At 38.4% G+C, this 25,951-nt stretch overlaps 2 protein-coding genes across 3 annotated transcripts in view; both read right to left on the reverse strand.

Annotated features, from left to right (window-relative positions):
- Positions 1-1,153: 1,153 nt before the first annotated feature.
- Positions 1,154-17,535, reverse strand: LOC120306931 (glutathione S-transferase 3-like). The gene is given in 7 exon segments (XM_039340995.1): positions 1,154-1,634; positions 2,860-2,991; positions 3,572-3,713; positions 8,408-8,540; positions 11,333-11,384; positions 12,818-12,925; positions 16,651-17,535. Coding segments are annotated over 6 exon segments (678 nt in total). The 5' UTR covers positions 12,905-12,925; positions 16,651-17,535; the 3' UTR covers positions 1,154-1,502.
- Positions 17,536-18,735: 1,200 nt separating this feature from the next.
- The window catches only part of LOC120306930 (glutathione S-transferase 3-like), a 37,297-nt gene continuing 30,081 nt past the window's right edge, over positions 18,736-25,951 (reverse strand). For both annotated transcript variants that reach the window (XM_039340993.1, XM_039340994.1), the window contains 3 exons: positions 23,643-23,784; positions 21,012-21,143; positions 18,736-19,241 (listed from right to left, as the gene is read on the reverse strand). In XM_039340993.1, coding sequence (XP_039196927.1) covers positions 19,110-19,241; positions 21,012-21,143; positions 23,643-23,784 — 406 coding nt within the window. In that variant the 3' untranslated portion in view covers positions 18,736-19,109. The remainder of the gene's footprint in view (positions 19,242-21,011; positions 21,144-23,642; positions 23,785-25,951) is intronic.

Consider the following 25,951-nt stretch of genomic DNA (forward strand, 5'->3'; position numbering starts at 1 on the left):
TGCTTATCAATGGAAAATTGTGATAAAATGTTGTCTGGATTCCCAGGAGGGAGGGAGTGCATTCCAGAGGTCCAAGAGACGGGCACAGTTTAGATGGTTTATGTGGGAGAAAGAGAGTGAAGATGGCTCCTTCGTAATAGTTCCCAGAGTATTTCTTTTATGGTGCAAGTAAATCAGTTTAGTTTGTTAAGATAGCTATCTATAGTTGAGCAACAATAAAAGACACTGCTTAGAAGAGTCTCAACATTTTTTTCTTGGGTTTTGGAGATAGATATTTATCTAGCTACCCAACTCTGAATAGAATATTGGAAGGCCTCCGCACAAATTTTTCCATTCAAATACCTGGCTAGGAGGTACCCAGGAATGCCTACTAATGATATCAATCTGCCATATGCACCCAAGAGTCCCCCCCCCGAAGTTTTGAAATAATTAGTTAGAAACAGATTTGAATCATATATGTTAAACACAATTAAATTATTTTTCAATGGAATTTGGTTTGGGAAACACTCATTTTTAAGTTAGTAATGTTAACCAATGCCTCTTAGACTTATCAGATTTAAGATCAAGACTAATTTGCTCTGAGCTCTGAGCAGACCTGATCTTTGTTTTAAGAGTCAAATTGGGATAAATCCTTTTCAAAGCAGTGATGGTTAACACATGGCCCTTCACAGATGAAGCACAGCTCCCATTCAATTCTAATTGCTATTTTTGTCAACTGGGCTGATGAGTTTTGGAATCAAATAACTTTATACATGCTCACACCCACACTTATCTAAAGGAAGCAGATTCTAGTTGAAGGTCCAGAAAAACTTTCTAAAAATAAGAGCTGTTCAACACCAAAATCACTTCCCCTTTGCTAGGTATGTTCATGCAGAGATCACACAGCCATTTATCAATAAAGCTTGAACTCCAGAATCCACTGGAAGTGGGTGGTGGATAACTTTAAGCAAACAATTTGAGTTCTAGTATTGAGCACAATAGCTCCTTCCAATCCTATGATTCTATGTCTGTAAGGAAGATACATGAATGAATGAATGAATGAATGAATGAATGAATGAATGAATGAATGAATGTCATTTTTTGGGAGAAAGAAAAAACTTCTTTATGTCAAATTGTTTGAATGCAAAAATTTAATGCACTTTAAGAATTTGCACCAAAGAGTAAGCCATTTATTGTTTTTGGTCCCAGCAGACAATCTTTTGCTTTTAGGAAACAAAAAGAGGATTCTCAATTATTCCCCAGATGAGGGGTAGGTAAGCTCCATGCATTTAGCACATCTGGCAGCACTGTGCCATGATAAACAACAATGGGGAGTCCTCTGTGGGAAAACACCATTGCATATAAACCAGGGTGGGAGATGTATCAACATCTGAGGTTAAGTAATAAAAGGAGTCCTTTAGGACAGCTTGTAAAGGTTGGAGTGGGTTCCTTGTTGTCTGATGAAAATCTTCTTGGCTTGCACTGGGTCTGATTATCTGATGTTCTGGCAAGCAGACATGATGTTACGAGAAATTCAGCTGAAGAACCTTCAGCACAACAGCTACATAAGCATCATTGGCGATTGGTTTTCTTTGGCTTCCAGGTTCTAGGAATTTCTTAATGGTGGGAATGGAGCTTATCCTTGCTTTGAAAGCCTAAAAAAATAAACAAACAATATTTACCCTGTTGAACGTATAAACCACACATTCTCTGTAAATAAAATAATTTCCAAAAACATGTACAAATATAAATAGGTCAAAGATATACCTCTATTTACACCAATGAAATGCAGGAAGAAACTGCAAGTAAGGTCCCATCTCTTTGAACTAAGTCTCCCCCACCTATCATGTACACTGCATCTTTTGGATTCAGCTTTAGTCTACTTGACTCATACAGTCTGTAATCCAGGCGAACAGACACCCATTAGAAAGCCTGACACATTTTGGTCATCATTCCCAACCCGTTCACATTGATATAAAAAAGCTCAGAGGGGCGGTGAATAAAAAGTCAAGGGCTGCCAAGAACACTATCTGAAATCTGCTCCTGAGATAAGACAGGACCTGTGATTATGGTTCCAACTTCCCATGGTTATTTGAAAGGAATCCATGGTAAATGTCATTCAAAGGTGCCAATCCAGGAACCTAAGTAGAGAAATGGTACCACTGTGCTCCCTCAAGAGATTGTCTCACACCATGCTCCAGCCTGAAATTGAATATCAGTTGAATCTGAAAGCATTTGGAGCTGCTTGGTCACTATCCATTTCACCACCTTGGCTAGAAATGGCACATTTGAAATTGCCCTAGAGTTAATAAAAAGGGAGGGATCTGGCAATAATTTATTCTATGGAAGTAGAATTGCCTCCATCAAAGATGGCACCACCCTTTGGCTGAGAAAGGCATTAAAGAAGCATAATTTACCATTTTCAAAAAAAAAAATCTATTCCAGCCAGTATTAGTCACGAGGGAGCTGTATCTAAAAGACAAGTGATGATCCAAGCCCACTCAAGCACCTTGTTCCCATCTTCAAGGTGCACAGAAGAAAGCCAAGGGAGATGAGATACATTAAGCCCTTTCCTGCTATGTTTCTAAACAACCCTGTGAATCCACTGGTGGAATGAACAATTTTTTTAAAAAAAATCATAAATCCTTCAGTCAGACACAGATATTTCAAGTAGGCCTTCCAGAGTCTTCTGGCACAAGTTCTTGAACCACCCAGAAAATTCCCTTCTATGCAAAAAATGGAGGTAAGAAAAAGCCCCATCGCTGGACTTCAGTTCCTATGCTCTCCCACTTGTGACTTAAGTGGCAGCATAAGTCAGAACCAACATGGTCATTTATATTAGGCGAGTAAAAGCTGGCATGATAATCACTACTAGATTACCTGTAGTTGAGGGAATGGCGCAAGAATATCAGCTTTTCTCTCTTCCAACATTAAAATTGCTTCAAGCAATTGTATATCTGCGAAGCTGAGGCGATTACCAACTAGGAACTCTTGCTTATGATGTTCCAGAGCCTATAAAATATAAAAACCTTAAAGCTGAACCAAAAGGTACATTAACAGAACTGTGTCAAAAGTTTTTAATCATTAATTTACTCTCTTCAGAAGAAATATAACTTATAATCTATTAGAAGCATCCTATGGTTGTTCAATAGGGACCAAAGAAAATAGTTTCTCTGTACAATAAAACATGCATATACACATATCAAATGCTAAAAATGGAAGAATAATTGGTAGTAAAGAAGAAGAAAGAAGACTCCTTGAATATATTGTCACACTTATTTAAATTCTGGAGCAGAAATCAAAATCAGCTAGGAAAATAATAAAACCATTTATTATTATTATTTCTTCATCCCCTATAAGGTTACAAACAGGTACTTCTTCATCACAAATCTCATCTGTTATCTATAAGCAAATCCACAACATGTCAACTTTTCAATCAGCAAAAAGTCTCTAATAACTTTAAGGTGGTTAATAGGCAATTTCCAAAAGTGATTAAAAAGTGAGGCTTGCAACGTTAATGTCCTTCAAAAGGCCCCACCACTTGTCTAAATGAAGGGATAGCTGCTAGAAGAAATGTCATGGGCGGGCCTACCTTTTCATAGACTGGGAGGTACCTGGTCACAGCCTTTTCGATAAAGGCAGCCAGTTGCTTCTCTTTTTGCTCAGGTGAGGAAAACGGGTAGCACAAAACAAGGCCCATCAAGTCCATGGTGCCTTCCGCGTACATGTCAATTCTTTGAAGATAGACAGGAGAAATGTTACATCACACTTCAACAAGCATTAAATTTAACTTAGCTTACTGTCATTTACATACTTGTGCCAGACACTGGGACACTCAAATACCTAATGGGAAGATTTGTGTCACGTCACCGGGCATGTTGTCGTTTTGATGTCATCTTGGCTTGCTGCAGAAGACTTGTTTTGGTTATAGCAGCTAATCCCCAGCTTCAATAGTCACATGTGAAATGCCTATTCTCCTGAAAAGAGTCATCGTCTGGGGCCATGCTCTATTTGATGGCTTTCTTAAATATGCCATAGCAATTTTTCTCCTCTGAGACTGGAAAAACAGAGACACTGTCCTCTAACCAAAACTAATTCAGGGCAAGATGGCAGGCTGTGCACTGAGTGAAAACTTAGTCTTCGTGAGCATGGACTCAAATGTATATTAAAAACATACTTCTTCTTTTGCCCTCGCTTACATATTTCGCTGATGAAGAGCTTAGAGATGAAGGACAACTCCACTGCAACAGGGACTGTAGAGGAAATTTCTGAAGACAATTGCCCAAGAAAAACAATTGTACCAAGAACAAGGTATATCAAATAGAATGCCTATTAATAGATTTAAGACCTTCAGAATGATATGATTGGAAACACTGGGAGAATGAGTGCTCTTAATTTTTTAAGAACTTAAAATAAACAGCAAAAGGCAAGGTAAGGTCTTGGCTACAGAAAGTTCTGAGGATTCGAAAACTTTAAATATAAAGATTTTGAAATTAATTTTCAAAAAATGAAGTGCATGTTTGTAGAAAAGGAAATTTATTTTTGAGCTTGGAGTTAAAAGATAGGCAATTTATAACAATGTTTGGGAATAAATAACAGAATAACAGAGTTTGAGGAGACCTTGGAGGTCTTCTAGTCCAACCTTCTGCTCAGGCAAGAAAGCCTATACCATTCCATACAAATCTCATCTTAAAAACCTCCAATGATGGAGCATTCCACTGATTAATTGTTCTAACTGTCAGGAAATTTCTCCTTAGTTCTAGGTTGCTTCTCTCTTTGGTTACTTTCCATCCATTGCTTCTTGTCCTGCCTTCAGGTGCTTTGGAGAAAAGCTTGACTCCCTCTTCTTTGGGGCAGCCCCTGAGATATTGGAACACTGCTATCATGTCCCCCCTCGTCCTTCTCTTTGTTAAACTAGACATACCCAATTCCAGCAACCGTTCCTTATATGTTTTAGCCTCCGGTCCCTTAATCATCTTTGTTACTTTTCTCTGTACTCTTCATAGAATCTCAACATTTTTATATCAATATTTACATTGATATATCTTTGAAGACAAAGATGTCTTTGAAGAACTGCAAAGAGATCTCAACCAAGAAATTGAACCTATATTGTGTTTTCTAGCGAACACTCTGTTACTAAATGAAGATTTCACACAACAAGAAATTGAATAAAATTTACTTAAAGAGAATATGAACACTCTGAATAAAAATCTATCAACAGATGAGGTTCTAAAATCAAGAAGGAAATAAAAGTGAGAATCTCAGAGAATAATTGGAATAATTTCTCTTTATTGGATTTACAAAAGAACGTTTAAGGAACTAAAGAAATTTATAATAAGGAACAACAACCACCAGAATAGATTGCAGAAAGAAAAAATGAAGAAGAAGAAAAAAGAAAAAAACCCACTATAAACTTGGCTTATTCCATTAGGGATAAAATAAATTACATTGTTACTCTGAGTGATTCTAGATTATTGATATTTCATTGGATTTGCCTAGAATGGGTAGGATGGAAAAGCTTCCTCCTAATAGTTATTTTATGTAATTATAATTTTTAATACTTAAACAGTTCTAAATTTTACTGTTTATCTTTAGCTTAAATTGAGATTATTTTTTTAAAAGGAAAATTATTTATTTTTGCTATGTAGTAAGGAACTGTGATTGCACAGTGGTTAGAATGCAGTATTGCAGGCTAACTCTGCATTCCCACAGCCAGGAGTTCGATCCTGACAAGCTCAAGGTTGACTCAGCCTTACATCTTTCCGAGGTCAGTAAAATGAGGACCCAGATTGTTCGGGACAATATGCTGACTCTGTAAACTGCTTAGAGAGGGCTGTAAAGCACTATGAAGCGGTATATATGTCTAAGTGCTATTGCTATTTCGTTTTTGTCTGTATTGGGATGCTGGAATTGTGAACTGTGGTTGTGCTTAGAGAATAGAGGTAGGAAATGTGTATCTGAAAATAAGATATTGTGTATTGGTTTGTCTTTTGTAAAGGGGGAAATGGCCCCTTTTTGTCATGTTAAACCTGGGGTTTAACATTTTGTTTTTATTAGGCTGTTGGGACCTTCTAGTGACCTTTAAATGGGATTTTGTTACAGCTGAAAGGTGAAAGTGGAATGCTGAGTTTTATATATGTCAATTAATGGTAAAATCTTAGAGCTCCGTATGGTTGATAAGTGAGCCAAAAAAGATGTTACTTATTCGATTTGCCTATTGTTAACAAAAGGGTTATGGGATGAAGAGTTTTATATTTGTTACCCAAGAAGAGGTGAAGAGATTACGGAGTTGTTTTTAACTCATCACAAAGGGGTTCAGGAGTCATTTTCTAAGGGCAGCAGGACTTTCTATTCTCTTTAAACATTTTTTATTATTTTTTCCTTTCTCTTAGTCTCTAATATCTTTTATTGTTTTATTCAAATCTCCAGTAAAATTATTTGAAAAAATAATAAAATTACAGGATACATATCACATATTCTATGCTATGGCACAATGTTCCCCAACCAGGATTTTCCAGAATCCCAAAAGAATAATCTGCTCCTAGATTTTCCAAGCCAGCATAACCGTTGCTTCTGAAATTCTATGAACAAAATAATAAACTGTGAAGACTGAATTTTGTCTCCTTTCGCAATTATTTCATTTGTTAGTAGAAAAGCTGCAAAATCAGACCATTCCAATTCCACTTTGACTCGGCTGCTTGTGTGATGGTGTCCAAAGCTGGTATTGTTACCTCTAGTCTCATTTCGACACACACACACACACAAACACATACAAAAAAAAAAACCTGAGTCATGGATTGTCAGCAAGACAAGGGCAGGATCAGACAGGCAAAGCCAATATTGATATTGGCAATCAGACCAAAATGAGGACATTCAGAACAAGTCTTGAATGCGATTGTGGAGTTTTCCTTATAGCAAAGAAGGAGAAAAATCTGTATTATATTCTGCAAGGAAAGACAGAAGAGCTGTACTGCAGATAAAATTAAAGATTCTCTAAAATTGATTTTGATCTTTCTTTTGTTAATCAGGTCACTGGATAGCAGTCCAGAATAGTAAATTGCTCTTTCACCATCGAAAGTAATTGATTTATTCTCTTTTGAAAAAGCTGGGCTCCTCTGTGAGAGGTCAATGGCAAAGGGTTTTTTTAAAGTTAGCGGCTCCAATGGATAGAATCAGACGGCCAAATTATGCAAGAAGTCAAAGGTGACATACACATAATGTTATAACTTGGCATTTAACCTACTAGTTTTTCAAAATGCACCTTTTTATGGGGAGGGAGGGATGGGGAGGTGTCCATGAAGTGTGAGGCGGGATTTAACAGTTGTCTTGGATTCATTGGCTGGTACGTCAGTCATAGCCCTACCTGGATCATAAAAAAAATTGCAATGGCAGCTCATCATTTTCCAACTAGACTACCGCAATTCATTGCATGTGGGGGATGCTCTGAAAAATCACATATCAGCTATACTTTGTACTTTGTACAAAATGCCTTAGTCTGATTATTGGCCAACATTATTCATCAAGAGCAGATTACACCCGTGATTTGGTAACTCCACTGCTGCCATTAGATTTCCACATGAAATTCAAAATCCTGGTTTGGCTCTTGATCCCCTCCATGATTCATACGGATCTCTCTGAATTGGCCTATCTGGCACATTCTTCCCAGGAGAAACTTCTGCTAGTACCAGGCAGTGCTCTTTTTCAGCTGCTGCTCTGGCTATCTTTGTCTTGCGCTTTGGCTGCATGATTTATTTAGTTATTATTATTATGATACTATATTATTTGTCATTCGGATTTAAATGGTGTTTACTGTGGACATTTAATTGGCTATATGATACATTGAGTCTTTTTTTTAAAAAATTGCTAGTAGAATAAATAACAAATAATAAATAGTAAATTTATATTGTAGGAATAAATAAAATGATACATAACAAAAGGTATATAATTAATTTTACATAAATAAAAAGATTCTAATGGAATGCCCTAATTCTGGAAAGTGTGGGAACTACTCAAATTATTTTCCTGGAAACAACTGCCATTTTTAGAAAGCCTAATAGCTTCCAATGTGCAAAGATGAGGGGACAGAGTGGGGATTGGACAGTTATTACAAAGATGTTATAACCTTTCAATGCTCTCTTTCAACAAGTCCAATAATGCTGCTCCATTTAACTTCTCACAACTAGATGCAAAAATCAGGAGCATGTGCCAGTAGAACGTTAATGGGTGACATGAGACTGGCCAAACATTTACAAGAGGCTCCAGGACTATTTCACAACAGAAACCAATGATCTAAAAGTTTTTACTTCTTGGCCTGCGAGAATTGTTTCTCATTCATAGCCAATGCACTGTGGGTGAGCATGTGGGAATGCAGTAATATTAGGGCAGAGACTTTGGATCAAGTCTAAGATGATGAATCATAATACTGTACTGTGCTCGTTCTTTCAGATCCTCCCCAAGGAGATTATATTTCCCCGCAATGTAATTGAGAATAGCCTTGGTCTGGACCAACTTTAGCCCATCCATCTCCACCAGGGGGACTTAATCAAACAGCAAGTATCCACCTGTAGGGAAGGGGAAAAGAGAAAAGAAAGAAAAACACAGCATCACTGAGCAGGTCTAGGTTGCAGTAGAGTAGAGGCAGTATGCTAGATGGATGCTAGCATATGACCTACCTTCCTGACTAAATTTAATCAACTGGCAAATATAATAGCTCTTTATGCAAAATGAAACAAAAACTGCATTCCAAATGTTGCTGCAGATTTAAAAGTAAATTCCGCCAAGCTCAAAAAAAGAGAATAGTACCTATTATTAGGAATATTTACTCTAGCTCTTTCTGCATGCAGCAGCCTGTTACCGGTCCACATAACGGGGGTTGGGGACCCCTGTTTTATACAACAATGCACACATAACCCCCCACACAGATTTCTATTTCTATTATAAAATTGCATAAAGCATGAGATTTGGTTGCTAAGAAGTCAGCCATGTGCCAACAAACACCTTGCACAGATCATCTGCTCACCTATTTCTCAAATTTCACTCATATTCAAATTTCGACAGGTAAAACATGTTCAGTCTAATTTACCAGTAAAGTGCCGCTCCCACATTCTCCACTTTATCCTTGTTTATTGTAAAGAAGCAGTGAACTGATGCGTGCTTGCCCTTTATCTCTGATTCACATTTCCTTCTGAACAACTGGATGGGAGGAAGGGAAGCTTTACAATTGGTTAAGAAAGCTGCATGATGCAGGACCCACAAACCATTATCTGGGGTGGGGAGTCCTCAGAGGACACCAAAAATTCCACATTTCACCCCTGAGCTACAAATATTCTCTTCCATTGCATTATCTGATGTTTGGACATGATGAGACATGTCCAGCGTCCTTGGTTTTAGCAGCTGATTGAAATGAAACCTCCACCTGCTCCAGATACACAGCAAATTGCACTCTTGGCAGAGATTTCTCCACTGCACGTCCTGACTAGCGACTACCTTGGAAAATCACCACTTTTTCTGCCAATCCTTTGCTGCCAGTTCCCAAGATCTGCTTCTCTGGGGCAACTTCACCATTCTGCTTCTTGATGTGGCTCACAAAGCCAAACCGAGGAGAATGCAGGTTGCAGCAGGCCACTCATTATACAACATGTGAATGCAAATGACTTGTCTTTTCATGTAGACCACAGATAAACAAACACTACACTCTCTTCTGCCTGTTGGAGATGACTTTTCTCACGGTGGACAGAGAGAGGAGAGCAACAATGATTCCCCAAGGCAGTCCCTGATGGTGACAGCTGCAGATTTTGGAACGTGCCCTGCCTTCACGGGATAGCATCCCTCTCTCTGCTATTCTCTAACTGTATTGGTAAAACCATACTGTATCCAGGTAGTCCTCAACTTACAACAGTTTGTTTAGCGACTGTTCAAAGTTACAATGTTTGTTTTGACTCCTTCTCAAAGGAATCTTTGGAAATCATTTTGGCACTGTAAAAAATACACATTTTGATAATACTAACCCCCAGCAGTAATATTTTCTTTCTTGGTAGAAGGGTTTAGTTGGGATTGCAGAGATGTCGGTAACACTGTCAAACTGTAGATATAGTTAATGATAGACAGTAGTGTGTTTACTGGAGGAAGGTAGAAAACTAATTCACATTAATTTAGGATGAATGCAGCTCAAAAAAGTCTTATTTTTGTATATTCTCCATCCTCTTCCTTCTTGGCAATGGTTTTGGTTCCCACTCACTAAGCCTCCTATCTTCCTTTCTTTTTCTACCCCATTCAAAGGATCCATGAGTGCCAGGGGGCGGGGAACAAAAAGCCCAGAAGGCAGCTGTGACCTCATGGTTTTCTATGGCAGCCTCTGCCCTCTGAAACCTTCTTTTTCCTGAGGTTTGGCAGGCCTCCACTCTCTTACCCTCCCATAAAGTTTTGCCTGTAAGGCAGTGTTTCTCAACCTTGACAATTTTAAGGCATGTGGACTTCAACTCCCAGAATTCCACAGCCAGCAATGCTGGCTGTGGAATTCTGGGAGTTGAAGTCCACATGCCTTAAAATTGTCAAGGTTGAGAAACACTGCTGTAAGGGCTGGGAGAAGCTTGAATAATTGCACATTAGAAGTTCGACCTGGCACCAAGTCTTTGTTGTTTTTAATGGTTTTTATGCTTTAATATGTTTAGTTTTATACAGTGCTTTTTTTGTAAAAAAAAAAAAAAAAAAAAAGGTGCCAGAACTCACACATGTTATACATCCCGCCTTTCCTACCCTACAAGGTTCCATCCAAAAAAGGTGCCAGAACTCCGTTCTGGGCGTTCTATGACCAAAAAAAGCCCTGGTTTTATAATTTCAATATGATTTAATATGTTGTTTTAACTTTTGATTGGGGGCACCCAGAATTTGTTGCAAGATGAGTGGCTATATAAATGTTTTGAGTGAATGAATGAATGAATGAACAAATGAATGATCAATGCTCCACCTCTCTGCAACACATGTAAAAAATAAGTAGGGCTTAAATTGTGTAGCTTTCATCTTGAACTTTTTGGCCCCCTCCCCCCTCCCGGGTCTCCGCAGTCATCCCGATCTCATTCAAGGGCAAGTCCCCAAGTCACCTCTTCAGTTATCAGTAGTAAAACAAATAAACAAATAAACCATGTCCTTAAATGAGTCAGAAGCAGCAACAATTATTTAAAAAAAAAACAACTGAAAATTTGAATTAATTAATCAATCTCTTTCAAGTATAGCCTTGTTTATTATTAGCACATCACTAAATCAAAGCAAAAACTTCCAATTATTATAGTTCTGAGCAAATAGTATAACAAATTTATTTCAGTGATCATAGCTAAAGAATAGTTGCTGTATTTACCGTCACGTAATTTCAGATACTGTTCTCTTGTTTCCAAAAATACTTCTTCAAACTGGAAAAAAAGGGAAAAAACTGCTTTAACTTTGTATCACAGGGGACACAATTTTGAAAACTCGGCTTAAAATACCTTTGGGGGCTTCATAATCCCCCAAACGAGAAAAGTTGGTTCAATGGGGGGAAAGTTAACTCTTTCATTTCATCTCTTAACTCCTTCCAAACCTCGACTCCTTTGACCCAAATCAGGGGAAAGATTTGGCCTCTGCCTACCCTTGAATAGGGCTGCCAGATGTAAGCTGCAAAACTAACAATGACCACTGGATGGCAGCCAAAGGATAGAGGAAACGTTTTGCTCCCACCTAGATTCAGCCACACCTTTGTGATCTAGATTTGGTACTTGCTATAACAGTGGTTCTCAACCTGTGGGTCGGGACCCCATTGGGGTTGAACGACCATTTCACGGGGGTCGCCAAACAATGCAGTCCACCATTTTTTCCCCCTTTTCCTTAGCTGTGCTACTCCCTTTTATTCTATTGGCTTTTGAAAGCCAATAGAATAGACTCTCTTGAATAGAGTCTAATTCTATTGGCTTTCAAAAGCCAATAGGAATTGTCCAGGCTGTCTCTGCCCTGCTGAGTCCGCCAAAAGTCCCATTCTGCAAATGGTGCTGCACCAGTTGAGTAGTCCTCGACTTACGACTGGTTGAGTAGTCCTCGACTTACGACCGGTTGGGGGTCGTGGCATTAAAAAGGTTGAGAACCACTGTGCTATAAGAACAAAAGGAAAAAAAGAACGTGTGTGTGTGTGTGTATATGTGTGTGTGTGTGTGTGTGTGTGTGTGTGTGCTGGCAGGATACTTGAGTCTTTTACCCAGAATGATCCCATGTGAGTGGTCAATTGAGAAAACTTTAGATCAAATCTCAAGGCAAAAAAAGGCCCCAATTTCATCTTGCTTCACTCTGGAGGGAAGAGATAATGGCGTTGAAGGGTGGGGAAAGAGCTGCTACCAGGGCAACGGTTAGATAAGCAGGGTTTGAGCCTGTTCCAAAAAACCAATCTGAGTTAATGTCTGAGTTCTTGCCCCACTTCACACAAAGATGAAGTGAGGAAGAGGAAGCATATTCAGAATTGCAAGTTTCAATTACTATAGCTATTTGTGATGGGATGTACTCTGGATTCCTAGGAGGGAGGAGGTGCATTCCAGAGGAACAAGTAACAATTCAGTTCAGATGGTTTGTGTGAGGGAAAGAGGGCTTTCCCACAATAGTTCCAGAGTATATGGGGGGGGGAGTGTTGCCATGCTTTAGTTTGGCAAGAATCTGTCTATGGGTAAGGAAGAATAAAAAAATCTGCTTAGAAAAATCACAACATGTCTTTCTTGGATTTTGAATCCTGATACTCTAAGAATGAAAGTAGTCCTGATCTATATGGCTTTGGTTTCTTAGTCTGGCCTACCTTATAGGGCTGACAAAAATAGAAGAAACAAACCTCAACTCCAGCTGCTGCTAAGAGCCAGCGTACTGATTCCATTCGTCCTCTGCCATTGAAATAGGTCAGTTTGGGTTTCCCAGACATATTTTGCAAGTTTTGGATTTCCTGATAAATTGCAAGATAAAATATAAATGCATTTAATATAATCAGTTACTAAATTTATTTCTAATAAAATGTATACAATGTATAATGTATAAAATGAAGTCATAAATCTCGTGAGAGTTCAGCTGCAGAGATAGATAGCATGTTAAAATATGGGTGTGGTCTGTTTATAGATTGACAAAGCAACTTGTTTAAGGTATGTGTGAGAAAGGTGTCTATTCTTCACAATGGGAAGAATACATTCTCCATGGAGATGGAAATCTCACAAGTAAATGCAGACTGCAAGGGAGTTAGTTTGTTTAATGCGCCTGGGAAAGAGTTTGATAACATTTCTGATTGAAAGGGTTTCACAGAACATAGAATCACTGAGATGGAAGGGATCTTGGGGGTCTTCTAATCCAACCCCTTGCTCAAGCAGGAGACCCTATACTATTTCAGACAAATGGCTGACCAGTCTTTTTGAAAGCTTCCAGCGATGGAGCACCCACGACTTCTGAAGGCAAGCTATTCCATTGGTTGATTGCTCTCACCATTAGGAAATTTCTCCTTAGTTCTACGTTGCTTCTCTCCTTGGTTAGTTTCCATCCATTGTTTCTCGTCTTGCCTTATGGTGCTTTGGGAAATAGTTTGACACCCCCCCCTCGTCTTTGTAGGAGCCCCTCAAATATTGGAACAGTGCTATCATGTTTCAGAGATGACAATGACAATGAGGAAAATTTGGGAAAGGAAAGGTTTTATGCCTGGCAGTGGGGCACAAATCTTATTTCTGTTCTTCAGTGTATAAATCTCAGAAAATGTACTGTGCAATTGTTGTTTTGGAAAAAATATAGATAAAGTGAATAGTCTTGAATTACGCAATACTTTACATAAATATGGAGCTGAATATGGGTTACTGGATGTGGTAAAAGCAGTGGTTTTTTTTCTTAAAAAAAAAAAAGGTGCCGGAACTCAGACACGTCATACAACCCGCCTTGCCTACCCCTACAAGGTTCCATCCAAAACAGGTGCTGGAACTCCGTTCTGGGCGTTCTATGGGGAAAAAAGCCCTGGGTAAAAGTGATATAGAATGGAAGCAAGGCATGCATGAGAATAAAGGGAATTCTTAGCAAATGATGCAACTTTAAACTGGGAGTAAGACAAGGTTATGCTTTGATCCTTCGGTCGTTTGATGTATTTTTTTTAATATATTTTATTATTTTTTTAACATAGTCACCTTAATATTTGGTAAACATTGTGTTGTCTGGGTTTATATTTAAAAACAATCAATAACAATTAATTTCTGTAATTCCATAATCCACATAGTAGTTTTCCTTGATTTTCTCTTCTTCCAATGATGTTCTCTTTTGCCAACCTTAAATTAGTACTTAGTCTTTTGATAGATAAAAATTAAATATAAACATTTTTCTAATATTTCTACAAGTAACCACAACATTATTATAAAGCTTCTTTTCTAATTAATCATCTTAATTACCTCACCATAAACCCTGTTTTCAAAGTTCATATTTAGATTTGTTTTCACCTCAGTGTTCAATATATTCTTATCATTAAGATTTTCTCAAAGTTAATTACACTTAAGTATTTAAGTCTTTTTCCTCATACAAGCCATCCCATCAAAAGAACAAAAAGAAAGAAGAAAAGAGTAGAAAAAGAAAAAGAAAAAAAAGAAAAAAAAGAAATACTATACTACTTAAAAAACATACTCCTCTTAAGCTAAAATACATTTATATCCAGAATTTTTCTATTCTTTTTAGCCATATTCATACCAATGTTTAATCTTTAAATATTCTATCTAATAAATCCAATCATCTAATATTTTGAATCTATTCAAAACATTCTTATCAACTGGTAGCTAAAAATCCATTATATTTAAATATCTAAGACATTTCCCTCATATAAACCATCCCCACATTTTTATATTTCTCATACTATGTTACTTGAGGGGCCCCTCCCCTCCAGAATTTTTCTATTTCTTTAACCATATTCAAACAAGTGTTTAGTCTTTAGATATTCCATCTGATACATCCCATCATCTAATTTCTTGATACTAATGGAAGGGTTAAATGGCTGTACTATGTGTAAGCTCAGAATGTGCTCTCCTGTATTTGCTGCTGTTTTTATTAGTTTTGATTATTTTAATAGCATTTTAAGGCTTTTGTTTATTTATTTATTTATTTATGAGACTTATATACCGCTTTAAGTGCAAGCACTCTCTAAGCGGTGTACACCAGTAAGCAATGAATATATATTTACATTGCCCCCAACAATCTGGGTCCTCATTTTACCTACCCCGGAAGGATGGAAGGCTGAGTCCACCTTGAGCCGGTGAGACTTGAACCGCTGACCTGCTGAACACAGTCAACTAAAGTGGCCTGCAGTACTGCACTCTAACTGCTGCGCCACCTCGGCTCTTATATTATATTATATTATATATTATTATATTGATTGTTTGGGAGTGTCTGTTTTTTGTTGTTCTTTTTGAGCTGTCTTGAGTCACAATCTATGTTAGGAACGGAGGCTGGATGAATATTGAAAATGGACACTAGAGGGAACCAAAGGCAGAATAGAATTAAAAACTGGCTATAACCTTTTTCTTATTTTAAATAGGTTGTTTTTTTTTAAATTGAACTGAAATGTTAATTAACTAAAATTTCAGAAAGCATACAGATTTCAGTGGATACATTTTAAAGACCCCTCTTAAATGCCAACCATTCATAAAAGATCAAATACTGAGATGCCATTGGAATGATTTAAAGGTCAATATTCTTCGATGTTTCTAAGATTAAGAAAAGCAAAGAAGGAATATAAAGTTGCAGAATTGGATCAGGAATAAATTTAATACTTCTAGCCATTCCTAATGGAGTTTTTGCTGAAACAGGATTGAAAATAGATCAATTTCTAGACCTAAATAAAAGTTAGACTATGGGGATAAAAGCATTTTTATTTTTAACTTTAAAAGAGGGTGAAAGGTTATATTAGCTTATGTTCAGTGTGATGAAGGTAGGAAGTTACTTATTTCTTACTGTCTTTGTTGTTTCTTTATTTCTCTATTTTTATTTTATTTTTTGATTGTTTTTCTTTTTTCTAGAGCTTCTGAACTTTTTCTTTCCAGTTTAGTTTGCATTAATTTTTTACTATGGAGATAAAAAATTTCAGTTAAAGTATTAAAAGAGAAAAGGAACAAACACTGAATTTGAAAAGGCATTGCTAGATGGACTGCTTTCACTCCATCCTAAAATATTTTCAAGTATCTTATTCCACGGACAATTTTCTTCTGTATAATAGAAACTCGCCTTAATGAAGTTTTTTTTCTCTCTCTCTACAAAAATACTGCACTGCACAGTATTTCTTTTCACTTCTACTCCAGCTGGGAGAAAATCCTGTTGTGCTGCAGTTCAAAACAAAGAAGACAGTTTTAACCCCCACCTTCATGCCTAATCTTTCTGCAGCAAAAGGTGCTCTGCCTACAGCTAACGCCACTTCAGCCCCTCTTTATTTATTTTTCCTTCCTTTTCGTTCCTCCATTGTCTTTCATCATATCTAATCTACCGCTTGAACAGCTTATTCTGTAATTTCTCTTTCTCCCATTAAAGATCTGCAAATAGGAAGCAAATAAGCTAAAGTATTTCTATACTGCCTTTAGACAATTAACCCTTCCCTTCCAACATTCTGCCCCACAGAATATCTGAAAAGTTGTAAAGGTAATTCCATATCAAAATGTCAAAACCAACCTGCAAAGCCTGGTCTTATTTGTACCTCCACCAAAAAATCATACGAAGAAAAGAAGCTCTGTCTACTTATAATCTGCTTCCCCTGTTAGAAAAAGGCGTTCCCACTGAATTGCCTGTTTAAATTTATCATAACATAGATTGAACCTGGGAGCAAAATACTTTGGATTAGGCCCAATTACAAAATGAACGGACTGACTCCTTCACTGTGATCACTGCCTAGAATTGTCTACTGTTATTGATGCTACAGGATTACACTGTTCGGGTAAAACAGTATTTAAAATCTCTAAATAAACTAGAAGAAATAAAATGGAGCAATCTAAATACACTGTAAACACAACTACTAGAATATTATTTTAAAAAAATCTTTTTTAAACTATCCCATCTAATTATAAAACTATTTTGTAAATAGAATATTAAATTGCCAAATTATTAAATGCATTCCCTTGGGGTTTATGGCAATGATAAAACACTTCTGGAAGACTTTAACTATAGTTAGGGCTAAACCAGTGGTGGGATTCAAATATGTGAACAACTGGTTCTCTGTGTGGATGCTGCTTCCGGAAGTCCGTACTGGGCCTGAGCAACAAAATATTAGCTACCAGTTCTGCCGAAGTGGTGCAAACTAGCTGAATCCCACCACTGGGATAAACACAGAGAGGGTGTCGAATAAGTCAAGATGGCAGCTAAACAAATAACTCCAGGCAGCTAATAACACGATGGGGGATTACATTCTTTTGCAGCTTTTTGCCTCTATCAGAGCTGGGTCACACAAAATGTAATATACAAGCCCTTGCCGATATACAGGCAGTCCTCAGCTTTCAACAGGTCATTTAGTGAATGTTCGAAGTTACAGCGGCACTGGAAAAAGTGATTTATGACCATTTTTCACACTTAGGACCATTGTAGCATCCCCATGGTCACATGATCAAAATTTGGATGATTGGCAACCGACTCGTATTTCTAACAGTTGCATTGTCCCCTGGTCATGTGATCCTCTTTTGCGAACTTCCGACAAGCAAAGTCAACAAAGAAGCCAGATTCTCTTAACAACCCTGTTACTAACTTAACAACTGCAGTGATTCACCCTGGAGCAGGCAACCCTCTTTGCATCCAATAGCCCCTCAAAGTTTTGAAATAATTAGTTAAAAACAGATTTGTATCACAGATGTTAAACACAATTACATTAATTTTGCAATGGAATTTGGTTTGGGAAACACTCATTTTTAAGCTAGTAATGAATGTTAACCAATGCCTCTTAGACTTATCAGATTTAAGATCAAGACTAATTTGCTCTCTGAGCAGACCTGATCTTTGTTTTAAGAGTCAAATTGGGATAAATCCTTTTCAAAGCAATGATGGATAACCCATGGCCCTTCACAGATGAAGCACAGCTCCCATTCAATTCTAATTGCTATTTATGTCAACTGGGCTGATGAGTTTTGGAATCAAATAACTTTATACACACTCACACCCACACTTATCTATAGAAAGCAGATTCTAGTTGAAGGTCCAGAAAAACTTTCTAAAAATAAGAGCTGTTCAACACCAAAATCACTTCCCCTTTGCTAAGTATGTTCATGCAGAGATCACACAGCCATTTATCAACAAAGCTTGAACTCCAGAATCCACTGGAAGTGGGTGGCGGATAACTTTAAGCAAACAATTTGAGTTCTAGTATTGAGCATAAGGGCTCCTTCCAGTCCTATGATTCTATGCCTGTAAAGAAGATACATGAATGAATGAATCAGAGGTCCCCAACCTATGGGCCATGGCCCACTACCAGGCTGTGGCGTCTCGGCCACCAGGCCTATGAATGGGTGGACAGTGTGAGCACCTGTGCACGTGCTCAACCCCCTTCCACTGGCGCTAGCATCACTGTGAGCCTCTCGCTGGCACTAGCAGGCCCATTTGCAATACGCACATACACGCAGACCCGTTTGCACACATGCATGCGCTGCCACATTTTTCGTGTGTGTGCATGCGCGCATAAAGGTGCCTGCCCCTCCCTCTCCCATCGGACTGCCGATCCAGAAAGGTTGGGGACTCCTGGACTGAATGAGAAAGAAAAAACTTCTTTATGTCAAATTGTTTGAATGCAAAAATTTAATGCACTTTAAGAATTTGCACCAAAGAGTAAGCCATTTATTGTTTTTGGTCCCAGCAGATAATCTTTTGCTTTTAGGAAACAAAAAGAGGATTCTCAATTATCCCCCAGATGAGGGGTAGGCAAGTTCCTTGCATTTAGCACATCTGGCAGCACTGTGCCATGATAAACAACGGTGGGGAGTGCTCTGTGGCAAAACATCATTGCATATAAACCAGGGTGGAAGATCTATCAACATCTGAGGTTAAGTAATAAAAGGAGTCCTTTGGGACAGCTTGTAAATGTTGGGGTGGGTTCCTTGTTGCCTCATGGAAATTTTCTTGATTATCTGATGTTCTGGCAAGCAGACATGATGTTACGACAACTTCAGCTGAAGAACCTCCAGCACAACAGCTACATAAGCATCATCGGCGACTGGTTTTCTTTGGCTTCCAGGTTCTAGGAATTTCTTAATGGTGGGAATGGAGCTTATCCTTGCTTTGAAAGCCTAAAGCAATAAACAAACAATATTTACCCTGTTGAAGGTATAAACCACACATTCTCTAGCCAAGACAGCTCACAGAGGTTGACAATACAAATCGAAAGCATTGATAAAATCCAGCCGCCATAAAACACAGTAAAACGTCAGTACACAATAGAAATCTGTAAATAAAATAATTTCCAAAAACATGTACAAATATAAATATATCAAAGATATACCTCTGTTTACACCAGCGGTTCTCAACCTTTTTAATGCCGCGACCCCAACCGGTCGTAAGTCGAGGACTACTCAACTGGTCGTTAAGTCGAGGACTACTCAACTAGTGCAGCACTGTTTGCAGAATGGGACTTTTGGCGGGCTCAGCAGGGCAGAGACAGCCTGGACAATTCCTATTGGCTTTTGAAAGCCAATAGAATTAGACTCTATTCAAGAGAGTCTATTCTATTGGCTTTCAAAAGCCAATAGAATAAAAGGGAGTAGCACAGCTAAGGAAAAGGGGGAAAAAATGGCGGACTGCGTTGTTTGGCGACCCCCATGAAATGGTCGTTCGACCCCAAATGGAGTCCCGACCAACAGGTTGAGAACCACTGGTTTACACCAATGAAATGCAGATTCCTGGGAGAAGAAAGCTTGAACTTTTTCTTTGAACAAAGTAGGGAAGGAGCATACAGGTAGTCCTTGACTTATAATAGTTCATTTAGTGACCATTCGAATTTACAGCAGCACTGAAAAAAGTGACTTATGACTGTTTTTCACACTTACGACCATTGCAGCATCCTCGAGGTCATGTGCTGAAACTTTGGACACTTGGCATCTGGCATGTATTTATGACGGTTCCAGTGTCCCGGGGTCATGGGATCAACTTTTGCAACCTTCTGACAAGCAAAGTCAATGGAAAAGCCAGATTCATTTAACAACCGCACTACTAACTTAACAACTGCAATGATTCATTTAACAATTGTGGGAAGAAAGGTTGTAAAATGGGGCAAAATGTACTTAACAATTGCCTTGCTTAGCAACAGAAATTTTAGGCTCAATTGTGGTTATAAGTCGAGGACTACCTGTACAGCTGATGCCACCAGAGAGAATTGCCCCAAGCGATTCCAACCTAGCTTCCTTCCGGCATCTGTAACAACCCATTTAAATACAATTGGAGTTTTCTGTTGATGACATTTGGAGGAAACTACTTCTCTAGATAAGCAGTTTCCAAGGTTTCAGAGATTTATAGACTAAAGAAACCAATTTATGTGTAATCCAAACATCTACACATAACCATGGCAACTTGGCCAAGCAGTGTCACATGATCTCATATGGAAGCATCTGACAGAAGCGTGGCCATCACATTCTGGAGTAATTTTCAGGGTTCTTTCAAGGGCTTCCTCACTTAAAATGTTACAATGGTCAGATCATGAGTAATAGTGATCAGGTTGGATAAATCAGTAATTGATAGATCAGTTGTTCATCAATGGTTCCTTGCCACCGTATTGATCTATGAATTCAACCCTGTGAATCCATTGGTGGGTATGAACAATTTTAGAAAAAAATCATAAATCCTTCAGTCAGACACAGATATTTCCAGAGTCTTCTGGCAGAGGATCTTGAACCACCCAGAAAATTCCCTCCTAAGCGAAAAATGGAGGCAAGAAAAAACCCCATTGCTGGACTTCAGTTCCTATGATCTCCCACTTGTGACTTAAGTGGCAGCATAAGTCAGAACTAACATGTTCATTTATATTATACAAGTAAAAGCTGGCATGATAATCACTACTAGATTACCTGTAGTTGAGGGAATGGCGCAAGAATATCAGCCTTTATCTCTTCCAACATTAAAATTGCTTCAAGTAATTGTATATCTGCAAAGCTGAGGCAATTACCAACTAGGAACTCTTGCTTATGATGTTCCAGAGCCTATAAAATATAAAAACCTTAAAGCTGAACCAAAAGGTACATTAATGGAACTGTGTCAAAAGTTTTTAATCATTAATTTACTCTCTTCAGAAGAAATATGACTTATAATCTACTAGAAGCATCCTATGGTTGTTCAATAGGGACCAAAGAAAATAGTTTCTCTGTACAATAAAACATGCATATACACATATCAAATGCTAAAAATGGAAGAATGATTGGAAATAAAGAAGAAGAAAGAAGACTACTTGAATATATTTCCACACTTATTTAAATTCTGGGGCAGAAATCAAAATCAGTTACAAAAGCAATTAAGGCATGGGTATTATAAAAAATGAAGAGGAAATATAGCAATTATAAACAGTTCATATAAGGGTGATAATCAGAAACAGTCTTGTATTTCCCAAAGTTTAACCAGTGGTTTTGCTCCACCCTGCTTTTCAATGGTTCTTTTTAAATATAATTTTCATTAAGAATTTTGATTACAATAGTAAAAATTAATACAAAGTAAACAAGAAAAAGAGAAGAGAAAAAAAAATAAAAAGTGCAAAAAAAGAAAAATATATAATAAATAATAAGAAAAGAAATATATAAAGAAGTGATGAACAACTTTCATCCCATGTATAGACACATTTAGTTACTCTTCATCCCCTATAAGGTTAAAAACAGATACTTCTTCATCACATATCTCATCTCTTATCTATAAGTAAATCCATAAAACGTCAACTTTTCAATCCTGTTGTCAGCAAAAAATCTCTCATAACTTTAAGATAGTTAATAGGCAATTTCCAAGAGTGATTTAAAAGTGAGGCTTGCAAACTTAGTATCCTTTAAAACAGTGCTTCTCAACGTTTGTGTGACGGCGACCCCCGTCACACAAACGTGCCGCGCATGTGCGGCGGCGCCCCCATGCGCGGTGGCGCCCCCCTGCGCAGCGCTGCCCCCCTGCGCGGCGCAGATGCGCGGTGCCGCCCCCATGCGCGCGGCGCCCCCCCGAGGGGGAAAAATGGCGGATCGCCTTGTTTGGCGACCCCCGAGAAATGGTCGATCGACCCCAAATGGGGTCGCGACCCATAGGTTGAGAACCGCTGCTTTAAAAGGCTCCACTGTGGCTGATCTCATCATCTCCCAATGCTAAAACCCACGGAAAATTGCTGACCTACAGTCGCCTCACCGTCTGGAGGATATGTGGGCCATTTCCCATCCTCTCCTTATCTGAAGAGGTTCTGAGGAACTGGTCTACTCACCGGTTCCTTGACCTTTGTCATGTGGTTGGCTCCATTTTCACAGAGTTCACCATACCTCCCCCAAAGATCACTTTCCAGTGGTTCATATTCATACATGTAATTTAAAAACACAATTTATTCAAACCAGGAAGCTGAGAGGCCACTGGACAATAGCAATAGAAGGAGGAAATGGAAATTCCTGAGAAATCAGATGAATTCTTTGCTTCTATTTTAACTTCTGAGGTAATAGGGAATATTTGGACCTCAGCTGGAATTTTTGTTTGGGTGGGAGGGAGAAAAAAATTGTTCTTGGGCAAGCAGAGGTAACTTGTGATTAAAGTATAAGCTTGATTGCCAAATTAAAAATAAATAATTCTCTGGAAAGAAGATTTTTAAAAAGCTAAAATCTGCAACAGCTGATAATCTGACAAAGATACAAATTGATTTTTAAATTAAGCATCTATTCTCCAAGTTCAGAAGACAGATAATATAATATAGCTAAGCAAAATAGCCCAAAGCTTGAACGCATTAACAAACATTATTTTATATATACCCTGTTTCTTACATTCTTCCGGTTCAAGGAGAAATCCAAGAAACTATAGGTCAGTTAATTTAACAAGTAAAATGGTAGAAAATTTTCCTTACTCAAGCAATACTCTGAGGTCAGAAGTCTGTCCCATAAATTAGATAATTACTTGGTGGCTAAATCCATTTCTCAAATTACTTAATACAGTAGCTGAATGGTAAAAGCCCCAACCAGTTTTCATCAGTTAATGTACTGTTTTCAAGCAGTGTTTGAAAAAACAAGCAACTAATCCCAGTCTATTTGGCCATTCTTGGCTAATTTTCCAGTCCTGAAGTGCATTGTTGTGCAGACCAAAATATTTGGAGTATATCATAGGTTGCCACAGGAACTGTTTCGGATGGTGACAAGACAGGATAATAGCGAGCAATGATTGGAGTGTTTTGTCCAGTTATGGCATCAGGAGAAAACATCATCCTGTCATACTTTAGGCTGGGTTCACACAATACATGGTTGAACAAGCCATTTGGCTGCTTCAAATAACAGGTAAAGCTAAACCTAAGCAAAATACGTAACTGCCTGGGATACTGTGGGAACATAGCTTATATTTCAAAGGCAGAAAGACAAAAACAGTCTGGTATTTTAAAGAAAAATGTCTAAAAATCTGCCTTCCATGTATGCATGAATGCTCTGAAGCCAATGCCATTTGTCCAAATGAAGGGATAACTGCTAGAAATGTCATGGGTGGCCTACCTTTTCATAGACTGGGAGGTACCTGGTCACTGCCTTTTCATTAATGGTAGCAAGTTGTTTCTCTTTTTGCTCAGGTGAACAAAAAGGGTAGATCAAAATAAGTGCCATTAGGTCTATGGTCCCTTCCACGTACATGTCAATTCTGTGAAGACAGGAGAAATGTTACATCACACTTCAATAAGCATTAAATTTAACTTAGCTTACTATTGTTTGCATACTTGTCAGACCCTGGAACTCTCAAATATCTAATGGGAAGATTTGTGTCACAATATCATCAGGCATGTTGTTGATCTGATGTCATCTTGGCTTGCTGCTAAACTTAACTTGGCTGTAGCAGCTGATCCCCAGCTTCAATAGCCATATATGGAATGCCTATTCTCCTGAAATGGGTCGATGTCTGGGGCCATTTTTTGGCACTACAGTTGCCAAATGCTCTATTTGATAGCTTTCTTAAATATTCCATAGCTCTTTTTCTCTTCTGAGACTAGAAAAACAGAAACATTGTCCTCTTACCAAAGCTAATTCAGGGAGGGCAAGATGGCAGGCTGTGCACTGAGTGAAAACTTAATCTTTGTGAGCATGGATTCAAATGTGCACTAAATCAGACTTTTTCTTTTGCCCTCGCTTACATATTTCACTGTTGAAGAGCTTAGAGATGAAGGACAACTCCACTGGCAATAGGGACTGTAAAAATTTCTCAAGACAATTGACCAAGAAAAGCAATTGTACCAAGAACAAGGTATATCAAATAGAACCAATCTCTGCAAAGGCCCAATTCCTTCAAAAGATGTTGGACTAAACTTGGTGATGCTGGCTTGGAATGATGAGAACTATAACCAATTTACCTGGAAACTGGAGATAGCTAGCTCCATTGGCCTGTATACATATTTGCTTCCCTGATTCTTGTCTAGTCCAATGGAATTACACAAAAACCATGAACTACTGTATGGCTGTTAGATAAAAGAGGGAAGAGATGGTTAGCACAAAAATTTTGCACAAGTTGTGTGCTCCCAGCATTTTAAAACTGCAGAATGGGGTCTTATGGGGAGAGATGGCCAACTGAAGACAACTTCACAGGCAGAGATGGCAACTGCACTTTTGTACAAAGAATCCAAAGCAGATTGGCAATTATACTGACTCAAATTCAAAAGTGTTATATTTCAAATCCAGTCAGATAGTTAACTCAAAAGAAACGATCTTATAACAAACAAATATATTTTAATGAGAAAGATTACTTGCGTTCATGTTGAGATTGGTGCTGCTGGAAATACGTGTTTGTTCATCTTTCAGATCTTTTCCTTAGGTAAGAAGATTTTGCTCTTTACACCATCTTTATGTTTATAGGGAGACCTTCTATGGTCCATGCTTCTTACAGACAAAGAGATTCCCATGTGGCTTGTGTCCAGGAAGTCTCCCAAAGACCTTTGGAACTCCTCCCACTGACCCATCCACATACCTAGCATTTAACCCAATAACTGCCAGACCTTCCAACATAGAGCTGGGTCATAGAGCTATATGGGTCATAGAGCTCTATGGGCCAGAACACTCCCCGCTTGGAAATTTATATTTCCACTATTAAAATAGTAAAAACGTAGCATCAAGGCATGCAATACTCATTGTGGTTAACGTGACTAACTAGGTAAAAACTTGGTATCAAACATGCATAACTATAAGGTAAACATAAAACATGCACAATTATGAAAAAGGCAAGTGTTACATCAAACAATGCGTAAGACAATACATAATTTGAGGTTTAATCTTCTGGTTCAGTCTTCATCGGCGATGGACCAGTTCGGTGATCAGCCTGGTACAAGTGTCTTTGAGTCACGACCAGACTCACATGGCTTCACGATCTGGATCTCAGCTGGGTAAACCAGTTCATCAAGTGGGTGGGCCCGGTGCGCAGTCTTGTCTCCCAATGAGACAAGGCCTTCTTCCTGTGCAGGAAACTGGAACCAAATCTGGAACAGAAAAAACTGGAACCCAAGCTTCTCGGGAATGAGGGGAACTGGATTCACAGGATACTCAGGAACTGAAAAACCTGGAAAGACATAAACAGCTGGATCTGGAAACTCAGGAACAGCTGGGGCTGAAGAATCAAGATCAGGAACATCAGGAAACTCAGGAACAGCTGGAGCTGGAAACTCAGGATTAGGAACATCTGGAAACTCAGGAACAGCCGGAGCTGAAGAATCAGGAGCAACAGCTGGAACTGAAGGGTCAGGAACAGCAGCTGGAAGTGAAGAATCAGGAACAACAGCTTGAGCAGAAGACACAGGATACTCAAGAACCGAAGGGTCTGGAGCCAC

The sequence above is a fragment of the Crotalus tigris genome, unplaced genomic scaffold (genome assembly GCF_016545835.1).
Source record: "Crotalus tigris isolate CLP2741 ecotype Arizona unplaced genomic scaffold, ASM1654583v1 scf7180000017764.6130737, whole genome shotgun sequence".
NCBI classification, from domain to species: Eukaryota; Metazoa; Chordata; class Lepidosauria; order Squamata; family Viperidae; genus Crotalus; species Crotalus tigris.